The sequence below is a fragment of the Anabrus simplex genome, chromosome 3 (genome assembly GCF_040414725.1).
Source record: "Anabrus simplex isolate iqAnaSimp1 chromosome 3, ASM4041472v1, whole genome shotgun sequence".
Taxonomy (NCBI): domain Eukaryota; kingdom Metazoa; phylum Arthropoda; class Insecta; order Orthoptera; family Tettigoniidae; genus Anabrus; species Anabrus simplex.
The window spans coordinates 396,336,899-396,349,008 of NC_090267.1; the positions used below are offsets into that span (position 1 = coordinate 396,336,899).

The 12,110-nt window shown below is 39.7% G+C and overlaps 1 protein-coding gene across 2 annotated transcripts in view; it reads right to left on the reverse strand.

Annotated features, from left to right (window-relative positions):
• Positions 1–12,110, reverse strand: part of LOC136866424 (vitellogenin-4) — a 252,654-nt gene that overhangs the window by 81,641 nt on the left and 158,903 nt on the right. For both annotated transcript variants that reach the window (XM_068226732.1, XM_068226731.1), the window contains exons 14-16: positions 11,175–11,341; positions 10,619–10,758; positions 3,033–3,172 (exon numbers count right to left, since the gene is read on the reverse strand). In XM_068226732.1, coding sequence (XP_068082833.1) covers positions 3,033–3,172; positions 10,619–10,758; positions 11,175–11,341 — 447 coding nt within the window. The remainder of the gene's footprint in view (positions 1–3,032; positions 3,173–10,618; positions 10,759–11,174; positions 11,342–12,110) is intronic.

Sequence of the window (12,110 nt, forward strand, 5' to 3'; positions counted from 1 at the left end):
CAGCCTCTGTGACAATTGAGGAGCTATCCGACAGTGACATGGCAGACCTGGCCTAAATGATGCTTGCTTGCTTGCTTGTTGTTTAAAGGGGCCTAACATCTAAGGGCATCAGCCTAGAAAGCCAGGAATAATGGCTGAGAAGGTTCTTTCTGCTAACCACGCAAGGCTTCATAATTTCCAGACTTTGGGCTGAGTAGTGGTCGCTTGGTAGGCCAAGGCCCCTTGGGGCTGATAACGTTGGGGAGGACAAACAATGTAACACAAACAGGAGTATTTAATAATGTGCGTTTCTTCAGCCTGTCAAAACTAATTCAGCGTACCTTTTTAAAAAGGTTTTAATATACACTGACTGACAGAGCAAATGCAACACCAAGGAGGAGTGGTTCAAAAGGGATGAAAGTTGGGGGAAAAACAGAGACGGCACGGACGAATAATTGATGTTTATTTCAAACCGATATGCAGGTTACACAATGCGCACGGCATCGACTCAGTAGGATGTAGGACCACCGCGAGCGGCGATGCACACAGAAACACGTCGAGGTACAGAGTCAATAAGAGTGCGGATGGTGTCCTGAGGGATGGTTCTCCATTCTCTGTCAACCATTTGCCACAGTTGGTCGTCCGTACGAGGCTGGGGCAGAGTTTGCAAACGGCGTCCAATGAGATCCCACACATGTTTGATTGGTGAGAGATCCGGAGAGTGCGCTGGCCACGGAAGCATCTGTACACCTCGTAGAGCCTGTTGGGAGATGCGAGCAGTGTGTGGGCGGGCATTATCCTGCTGAAACAGAGCATTGGGCAGCCCCTGAAAGTACGGGAGTGCCACCGGCCGCAGCACATGCTGCACGTAGCGGTGGGCATTTAACGTGCCTTGAATACGCACTAGAGGTGACGTGGAATCATATGCAATAGCGCCCCAAACCATGATGCCGCGTTGTCTAGCGGTAGGGCGCTCCACAGTTACTGCCGGATTTGACCTTTCTCCACGCCGACGCCACACTCGTCTGCGGTGACTATCACTGACAGAACAGAAGCGTGACTCATCGGAGAAAACGACGTTCCGCCATTCCCTCATCCAAGTCGCTCTAGCCCGGCACCATGCCAGGCGTGCACGTCTATGCTGTGGAGTCAATGGTAGTCTTCTGAGCGGGCGCCGGGAGTGCAGGCCTCCTTCAACCAATCGACGGGAAATTGTTCTGGTCGATATTGGAACAGCCAGGGTGTCTTGCACATGCTGAAGAATGGCGGTTGACGTGGCGTGCGGGGCTGCCACCGCTTGGTGGCGGATGCGCTGATCCTCGCGTGCTGACGTCACTCGGGCTGCGCCTGGACCCCTCGCACGTGCCACATGTCCCTGCGCCATCCATCTTCGCCACAGGCGCTGCACCGTGGACACATCCCTATGGGTATCGGCTGCGATTTGACGAAGCGACCAACCTGCCCTTCTCAGCCCGATCACCATACCCCTCGTAAAGTCGTCTGTCTGCTGGAAATGCCTCCGTTGACGGCGGCCTGGCATTCTTAGCTATACACGTGTCCTGTGGCACACGACAACACATTCTACAATGACTGTCGGCTGAGAAATCACGGTACGAAGTGGGCCATTCGCCAACGCCGTGTCCCATTTATCGTTCGCTACGTGCGCAGCACAGCAGCGCATTTCACATCATGAGCATACCTCAGTGACGTCAGTCTACCCTGCAATTGGCATAAAGTTCTGACCACTCCTTCTTGGTGTTGCATTTGCTCTGTCAGTCAGTGTAATTTTACATCTTTCAATGTTTTAATTGTTTATGTGCACTTCCCTTAGCTGAAGAAGTTCTGCAAAATTGGAATGAAACATGTACTATTATAATTCATATATTAGCTAATAAATTAAGTACTGGAAGGTGAAATCTTCTTTTAAATCAAAGTTCATTCTTGGGTGGTACTTCCGTACCCAGCAGGCAGAAATAGGGAGCAGAAAAATCATATAAAAATGATGTGCAACGATGCCTTAATAGAAAAGAAAGATCCTTCCTTTATGCTTACCAGGGACCCATCATCCCGCCCCTAGAAGTATTCGTACTTATATAGAAGAATTAAAAGCAAGACTGAATGCAACCATTTGCTGTTCCCATTGGCCTGCCAAGGTTCATGCTGTGTTCCTATTTGCCGGCCAAGTTACGTATTGTCTCCGATAGAGCTTGTATCATGCGGAAGTACAGGGCTGCCATATTGGGTAGAAATAAGAGAGCTGCCAATCTGAAAGTTGCCCAATGGTTTTGTCACTAGCCGGACCTAACCTATCTAGACTAATGGTTTTGTCACTAGCCAGACCGAACCAATCCAGACCAATGTGTTGTCACATGGGATATTAGAGGCAACAATACTGATCTCCAGCTCACACTCCCGCTCGCTTTCGTGAGCCTGTCCATGATGACTTTCATCTCAGTGGTGCTCAATGCCATGATGAGGGCATCATCTCCATACATCATGTTTCTGATTGCCTTTTACCTACTCAATTGCCTCCTTTTCCAGCACCTTCCTCATAATGTAGCCTACTCTGAGTATATGTTACTGAGCAGAGCCAACAGGATGCACCTTTGTCTGACTCCAGCCTCCGTCTTAAGTGGTCCTGAAAGAGTGTCAACGCGAACATAGCACCTATTGTTAATGTAAAGTGTCTTGATTAGGTTTATGAGGTGTTCTGGAGTTCCAATCTCCCACAGTATATCCCAGAATGGATCCCATCTCATAGTGCTGAAGGCTTTCTTGAAACTGACGAAACACAGAAACGGCATGATTTTGAATTCCGGTCGTTTTGATAATCTGATGTACATTCAAGATTTATTCTGCTGTGCTCTTCCCTAAAGACAAAAGTTAGCTTTACTTTTCCTTAAAACAACAATCACCAGCACCAACACCAACATCTTACACGGTATATGTTTATCTCTGAAATTAATGAACATTTCCATTACATATTTTCATAATTTGAATATATATATCTATATACAGTAGATTTTTACTAAGACAGGATGAAAGAATCATACCGAGAGTTTTTGTTATCCTTTGATAATATCCCTTGAATTAACTTGATATAATCAGGAGAGGAATACATGTAGTCACAGTCAAACATCGATGCTTCAAACCTCATACCAAGATCCTTAATAGTTTCATTTAGAAGTTCATGCTGAAAAATATGATGTTATATAAGACAAGACATAATTCCTGTGCTTTCATACATAATAGAATGTGAAATTGAAAATTGAAATTAATAAATTGATTAACTGCTGGTTAATGGTAATTAACCCAACTGTTACGATATGCAACTACCATATATAGGTATTGGAAATCAGGACATTTCAGAGAGAAACCATATCTGACACCTTCCATACATATCCTTACTGCTGTTCTTAATATCAAAGGTTTTCTTGTGGTTTTTTTTTCCTTCATGTTTGAGTTTAAGGAGTTTTAATATCACCATCATCAGCCACATATTGAAGTGATCATTTCTTCTTAATATAATTAATAATCTGCCTTGACCATTATAAAACTTATTACAGCTTTCAAGTTGTAAAGTGTAAATTTCTGTCCCTGACCCAAGATGATGCAGCTCTTTTCAGGCATCTCTCCCAATGAAGGTGAGTTTCAGTTTCATGTACCTTTTCAACCTAAGAAGCCAGTTTCAAAGTCCAAATAATGATAGACTCTTTTCCACAATAGAAGAAAACTATGAGTAGCAGACACAGAAGTTTAATGCCAGGATCGAACCATAAACCGAACAAAAATGTGTATGTTTGCTATCCATGCTTTCATGCAGTGGCAGGAAGCAATACCATGTACTGGTATCGGTGAAGTGTATGAGCATATGAGCCCATGCGTGTTCTTTACTGTCTGTTATTAATATTTACCTGGAATTCTCTTTCTTTCAGCGTGTGTTACGGTGTATTTATGACTGCAGAATAATTCCTTCAGTGAAGTTGCACATGCACATTGTGTGATGTTTGGTGAATATTCTCTTTATAATCCCTTTCGTAGTTAGATTTAAAAAATAATTTCTTTATTAAATTCTTGGGGAATGAGAGGGGCAATGATGTGAAATTATCGTTCTCTATATGCGATTTTTTATTTCACGAAATAAAAATATCACACGAGAACACGTTTACGTATTTCTAAACAACTTTATTATCACTACGAAACTTATCCTAGTCTCGAGAGAAAAACAATCGCTCTCTTAAACAATCTACATAGAATATATACAGTACATGTTTCACATCAGAGACCTAATGGTGCTGTTTCTTGACGCCATATTGGAAGTCTGTGTGTCCGTACGTCCGTTGCTATGTTAACCAGGATAAGCATATGTACATTATACGTCAATGGACACGAAACATAAATATATTAACATAATACTTTCGGCTCATCGTAAAACTTCAAAATACGATTATTGAAGGTTTTATCATAATTAGGATATCTGTACTATGACAATTATCCCCCCTAAAACCTTCAATACTCATCCCGGACCTTCCCTTCTCCAGGTCCCAAATTACATCTAGGCGTCTTGATATCTATGTCTTCAGCTATTCCATCCTCCAGGACAGGCATCGGTGCATGTTGATCCTCTCCGAAGTCCGTACTCCTCCGGGACCCCCTAGAGAGTGCCCACTCTCCGGTCCCTCCGCTCTCCTGTAGGGCTCGAGATAACATCTCCTTGAGAAACCTCACTGCCATTTCAGTCGTCTTTTTTCTTTTTCTTGGAAGATTCGCCTGTTGTATCTTCTGAGCTCTTCTCACCATCCTTCTCACGTTTTTTCTTATTTCCAGCTGTTTTACTATCTGACTGATCCTTCTCTCCAGATGACTTTTCGGCCATTGCTTCTTTTTCAGCCTTTTTCTTGCCAACTTTTTCTGAAGAAGTCTCTCAGCCTCTTTACTAAGAAATCTATCTTCACGATAACGTACATATCGCCATAAGTGTGCCCTTGAGTGATAATGGATGGTTAGAACTCTCTCTTGTTCTTCATACCATGACAAGTAGGTATAACATACATCATAGTAATACACCCCCATCTTCCGGGCATATTCAGCACCTATGGTTTCAGTTTTGGCTTTAGATTTGGGTTTGATTTCCTTTTCTTCTCCCCCGGCTTTCTTTTCAGCTTTTTCATCTCCTCCGCTTTCTCCTTCCTCACCATCAACAGAACCTACTGAATCAAGAATCATAAAGTTGACATGGTTGAACTCCTTTTCATCATCCTTTCCACCACTCTCTTCATCGTCACTCTTGGATTTGTCAGCCAAGAGAGCCTTGAACTTGATGTGATCCAAGGAACACAGATGATGTTCATAAGACATTAGTGTATTGAATCTTTGTTTACACACCCGGCAATATGGATTCAAGAATTTCACCATATTCTCATGATCCTCAGAAGTCATGTGTGTTGATTTGGGCTGCTTGTAATTGAGCTTACAAATGGCACAGAACTTCGTTCTATCAGACAGTGTATGCCGGAACTCTTCACTTTCCTCTAGCATGCATTGCTTTTGACATTGATTCATACGCATTCGCTGCAAGGACTGCTTATGTAATAATGATTGTTTCCTCATGGCATTTATGTGTTTAGGTGAATAGAGGTGCATTTTGTACTCCTGTACTGTGTCACATTGTATTAAGCAATGAGGACAGGACAGATCATATGCAGGTTTCTTTTGTTGACCTCCTTCAGTTGTAGAATGAGCATCAAAATCTTGATCTTTTGTACTGTTAGCCTCTGAAATGGTTTTCTTTTCACCTTTCTTCTTCTTGACTTCGTTTTCCAAGGTGTTCATATCACTTACTACTTTATCTACCGGTACATCTAATTCTACGCTGTTGCTTTTGTCATAAATTTTTGAAATATCCTCTTTCAGATCTTTAACCCAGGAATCGATTCGGCCTTTTACCTCTTGAGACTGGGCCTCAATTTTCCCTGCGAGTTTTTCAGATTGTGTCCCGATCAAAGTAGTTAATTGCGTAAGCATAATGCCTACCCGGTCGTTGGCTTCCTTCTCCGAGATGACTTCAAAATCGAAACTGTTCGGGTCTTCCTCGTTTTCTATCAGATCCTGGCGCAGCCTCTCTTGTAGTTCCGCCTTGCTCCCAGCCATCGGTAACACTCGGGAAGCCAGTGCCTTTCGTAAAATCACTAAGGTCATTTGATCAATCTTCATCGTTAAGTTTTGGAAGTCCTGTCACAGTCGCCAATTTATCGTTCTCTATATGCGATTTTTTATTTTACGAAATAAAAATATCACACGAGAACACGTTTACGTATTTCTAAACAACTTTATTATCACTACGAAACTTATTCTAGTCTCATCAAACTCTCCTTTTTAAACAAAAACACCACAGTCGTAACCTTATTTCTTTCCTGCCAGAAGAAAAAAAATCCTCTTGAGAGAAAAACAATCGCTCTCTAAAACAATCTACATAGAATATATACATGTTTCACATCAGAGACCTAATGGTGCTGTTTCTTGACGCCATATTGGAAGTCTGTGTGTCCGTACGTCCGTTGCTATGTTAACCAGGATAAGCATACGTACGTTATACGTCAATGGACACGAAACATAAATATATTAACATAATACTTTCGGCTCATCGTAAAACTTCAAAATACGATTATTGAAGGTTTTATCATAATTAGGATATCTGTCCTACGACAAAATGTGCACTCCATGTGTTAAATGGTCTTGAAGGAGTGAGTAATCTTAATTTTCCAGCTGCAACTTCTTCTTAATTCCCATAGGAGTTGAATTTCTAAATCCTTGAGCTACTATCATAAGAAATTTTAACTTTGAATGTCAAATTGTTTCTGAGCAATGAATATATTTGTTTTCAGCTTGCAATACCCATTGAACTTCTTTGGTGGTGAAATGTTTAAAGTCCTCTATATCCGCAGCTCGGCGGGAATCGAACCCAGGATCCTCTGAACTAAACACTGACTATTCAGCTAAGAAGCCAGACCACTCCCAAATATAGCAAAACCCCTCTTTAACTTTGTTCAGAAGATAATTTCAATTTAAAATTGTTAAGCAGCTATTACAACATCTGGTTCCCTGCCAGATGGTCAGTGTCGAGACCTTTGGTTCAGAGGGTCCCATGTATGATTGCCTGCTGGGATGGGAAGTTTGGGAAGTGCCTCATTAATTCCTTTGGCTTGGGGATTGGGTGTCTGAGTTTGTCCCAACACTCTCCTCTTGACATGCGCACAACACACTGTCTCACACTACTAACTATCACAAAAACAGTGAATACGTCCCACCACATAGGGTTGGCAACATGAAAGGCATGGCAAAGTCAATATGTGCATCACAGTTAGCACCCATGATGCAACCAAGGTGTGGGAAAAGCAGAGGAAGTAATAAGAGTAGTAAATACAGGTTTATACAAATTTTGATAGTGCCAATTTTTAGATGCTATGTTCTATCTTGCATTGGAGCTGGCATCAGACAGCCTCCTTAACTCGGTCCATGAGATGTCAAAGATGATCTGTGTCTACATGGATAAATCCTGTCAGGCGCATCCACGCAACAGTACAGTAGTTGAAGCTATAGTAGCGGCCGAGTTCTGGTGGGGATCCAGTCCTATGGGGTATAACATGGGCCCTGTGCACAGGGATACATGTGAAGACCTTGGCGTAAAATGAAAGTTTTCAATACAGCTGAACTGGCGGAGGAGACAACCCATCCATCTGGGTATAGTACAGAAGGAACCCACTGTCTTGTGGGAAGAGGAGGGATTCTCAAAGGCTAAGGGAGTGAATCCTGAAAGAAAATCCTCTGATGTGTCAAGCTTAGCAGGTCAGCAGAAGAGTGTTAGTTCAATCTAAAACGAGCCTCGGATGGAAAAATAAACCAAATATAGACCAAACTCCATGTACCCTTGGAACGAATGACAACTCTCCAAAGTTTGAAGATAATCCTAGGAATACAGGAAATAATATCAATGAAAGACAAAATACTCAGAGGACTAAAATACAAACATAAACTGAGAATAGGAACTCTGACAGGCAAGAGTGAAGAGATTACAGATATAATGGAAAGAAGGAAGATTCATATCTGGGATTGAGTGAGACAAAATGGAAAGGGACAAATTCAAAATTATTAAGAGGTGGTTACGAACTGTACTGGCATTGTAATAGAAAGGAAGCACGAAATGGAGTAGGTTTGGTACTTCATAAAGTTATTACACGTCACAGTTGTTACCTTTGTAAATGATAGAATAAAGAAAGCCAGAGTAAACTTAGGGAAGAATAGTTTTACAATAGTCCAAGTGTATGCCCCTCAGCATGGATGCAGTGATGATGAGAAAACCGAGTTCATGGATGATTTGGAAGATCAAATATGAGAAGACTGTTATGATAATTGGGCATCTGAATGTTAAAAAATCAAACCCCATGGTGCAACAGTCCCGAAGGACCATGGCATACAAAGCGATTACTGCTCAGCCCAAAGGCCTACAGATTACGAAGTGTCATGTGGTCAGGATGATGGATCCTCTTGGCTTTCTAGACCGGTCTGAATGCCAACTTGGGGCCAATAGATCTGGGGATGAGTTGGTGATGGACCCTTTTGGATATGGAACAAGAAATGTAGAGGGGGAACATATTCTAAATTTGTGTGTAAGAAACAATCTTTTAATAAAAGTACATTCTTCAAAAAATGGAATAGCCATAAGATTACCAGATATGGCTGGGATGGGAAATCAAAGACCGTTATTGATTATGTGATAACTGATAAAGTAACTGGAGAAAAAGTAAAGGATATGAAAGTTATCCCAAGTGGAAGCTTGGATAGCAAACACAGACTTCTAGTAGTGGATCTATATTGCACAGTTAAACCTATGCCTGCAGTAAAAAGAATGCTAAGGATTAAAGAATAGAAAATTTAAAAAATTAAGAAATCAAGAGGGATTTTCAAAATCTGATAGCAACTAAACTGTCAAAATATGGGACAGGTAGTGTTGATGAAGAGTGGAATGCATTTAGAAAACAATAGTTTACTGTGCTATAGAGGTATGTGGTAAAATGAAAGGTAAAATCAAGGAGAAAGAAACAAGTTGGTGGAATGATAGAGTAAAGGGTACAATTAAAGAAAGAAACATAGCAAAGAAAAACAAAGTTGTTGAGAAACATAATTAAGCTTAGAGAATTGTTCCAAAGGACAATGAAAAAATAGGAAGACTGGAACAGGAATACAGGAATAGGAAACTTTAGGTAAAAAGAGTAGTGGAAGGAGAAAAGGAGAAGAGCTGGGAACTGTTTGCCCAAAGAATTGAGGAAGATAGTAAAGGAAATCAGATTTTGTGATGCGGGTTAATGAAAATAAAACATCCAATAGGGATGAAATCAAAGCTATTGAAACAGAGGACAAGAACATTATCAGACACATGGTGCGAATCAGAGAAGAGATGAAGAGTTATTTTGAAAAATTATTGGACGGGAAGTGTGAATAAGAACAAACTACCAAAGTCACCAATGAATTACAGAAGGAACAACCTCTAATTACTTGGAAAGAGACAGAAAATGCCCTGAAGAGAATAAAAAGTGGAAAGTCAGCGGGAGTAGATGAACTAACAGCAGACATGATTAAGGCAGCTGGAATCCCTGGAATACAGTGGCTATATCCAACACTGGGAGTTATATGGAAAGAGAACAAGTTGACAGATGCCTGGAAGAAAGGAATTATAATACCATTGTTCAAAAAAAAAAGGAAGTAGAAGGAAGTGCACCAATTATAGCGGCATTAAGAGACTGACAGAAATAATGGAAGATCAATTTGAAGAGGAACAACATGGATTTACAAATTCTCTTTGCATGGTCAGCTAGCATCTTAATCACTCTGTATTTTTGTCATGGGTGGTGGTTGGACATCTTCTGAAGATAGTGGTCTGTGTGGGTCGGTTTGCGGTACATTGTGTGTCCCAAGTTTAAATCAGTCGTCTTCATTACCAGAACATCGAGGAAAGAGACCATCATATTCTCCTGGACCACAGCCTACAAGCTCGGAAAACACTGACATGATACGTAACGTCAGCCGTGAAAGCATCAATAGCTATATTTCAAAAGACAGATCCCCCACCAAACAGAAAAATTATCTATGCCACTGGTTGAAATGTTGGCATGTTAACAATGTCAGCATGGCCTAATATACTGAAAGAAGAACAAAGCTTGTCAGATAGGATGATAGTGCACAGTCTAGTCAACATTAAAGGTGGGGCAGAACAATCTATGAAATGTTCACTGACTTCTCCATGCTGATCACAAATTGTATGAGAATTCCATAATAGTTAAGGCAGATAATGGCATGAATCAAGAAGAAATGATCACCACACCATACTCTCTCATGTAAAAACTAGATCTATAACTTAAAAGAATACATAGTTTATTCAACTTTCATCACTTGATAATGGCATAAATTTCATTAAATATTGAGCTGAAAATTTTAACTTGCCTCAGAAGACTATCCCATTCGGTCATATGGTATAACCATCCAACATGTGGAAGTCTTGGATTTGAATCTCAGACAAGTCAATTATTTTCAGCTCCATATAATTTGAGAAATCTGTGCAAAAGTTTGTGAAAACAAGACTCACTGTCTGCATTCCTCTATTATTTTTGTTAACAATGTAATTGACCTGGCATGAAGAACAAAACTGCTCAAGTATCTGAACAGACCCCACTCCACGAATTTGTACAGCAGACTGAGTATGAGCTATGACTCCACCAACCATATCTGGAAGAAAATGTAATACAAATTATACTGTAATTATAATAAACAGTAACCTAGATAAAGACTTTAAAAATTTACACACAGCTCTCTGAAAAGAAAAAAAATAGAATGGAAGAGGGACTTACCAGAGCATAGTTATAACACAAGTGGAAAAACAAAAAGCACTACACAAGAATGAATATTTCAGATGTTTTCTTCATTAATGTGAAGATAACATTCAGAAGATCATTGTGATATTCTCTGTTCACAGTGTGTTTCGGTCATACCCTTCTCCAAATTAAGTGCTCTTTCTCATAATTTTTCCTTTCTCTTTGGTTAATATGCTTTCAAATTTGTGAAGTTCTCTTATTTTCAAATAATAATAAACTACCTACACTGAAATATAACAATCTAAGTTTTAATTCATATAATTTACTTACCTGCAGGTTTAGTGAAGGAGAATTTAATCTGCTGCTGATTAGGGACAATTGTAATTTGATGATTTATCGGTATATAATTTTGATATGAATGTGTTCTTTTTGCCACATGCCACAAGTTGTGTATGGGGTTATAAACGATTACACTGCCTCCTGCATTCAATGAATATCTGTAATAAATAATGTAAGCAATTTCAATTAATATACTCAAAAGATTCATTAGAAATGTATTTTCTAAACTAATGTTCAACAACAACACAACATCGTAACTCAAAAACTGCCTGTTTTAGTTATGTATACTAATTAAAAGTGCATGTAAGAACAAATAAAATGGTATACCGTACATGACTCAAAACAGGCTATTTTTGAGTTATAATGTTCTTGTATTAAATTACCAATGTACTGTGACTAGAAAAATAATTAGATTTTTTTAAATGTATTGTTTTATTGCTGAATTATTATGGTGTTGACAATAGTGAGCAGGATACCATATTGGTTTATGCTCTCCCCTCCATGTACTGCAACTTTTCCAAGCACATGTGGTCGACAGTTTTTCAGTACAATTGTTCCTAATATCTGTTAGAATAATGTTAGTTGTTAACACATTCACGCCCACCATCTGAGCGGGCTATTTAAATGGCTGGCCCAGCTATTTTAGCTGTTACGGGCACTGCAAACAACAACGAATTATTTTCACAATAAGTTCTAAACTAAATGAGATGTGGAAACAAACTTATGAACTGTTTTTAATTAGAATTTTATTAGAAGAAGTTTTAGTCTTCGACAAGATTATAGTTTAATCATAAGACAGTTTTCCATTAGCATCTTTATATATTGTATCACTTTTCACATTTTTATGTTCCGAATTTTAATAACTGACTAAACTTTTAATTTCCACTTTTAATTTAGTTGTATTTTTCATGATTGTGTTTAGGCTGA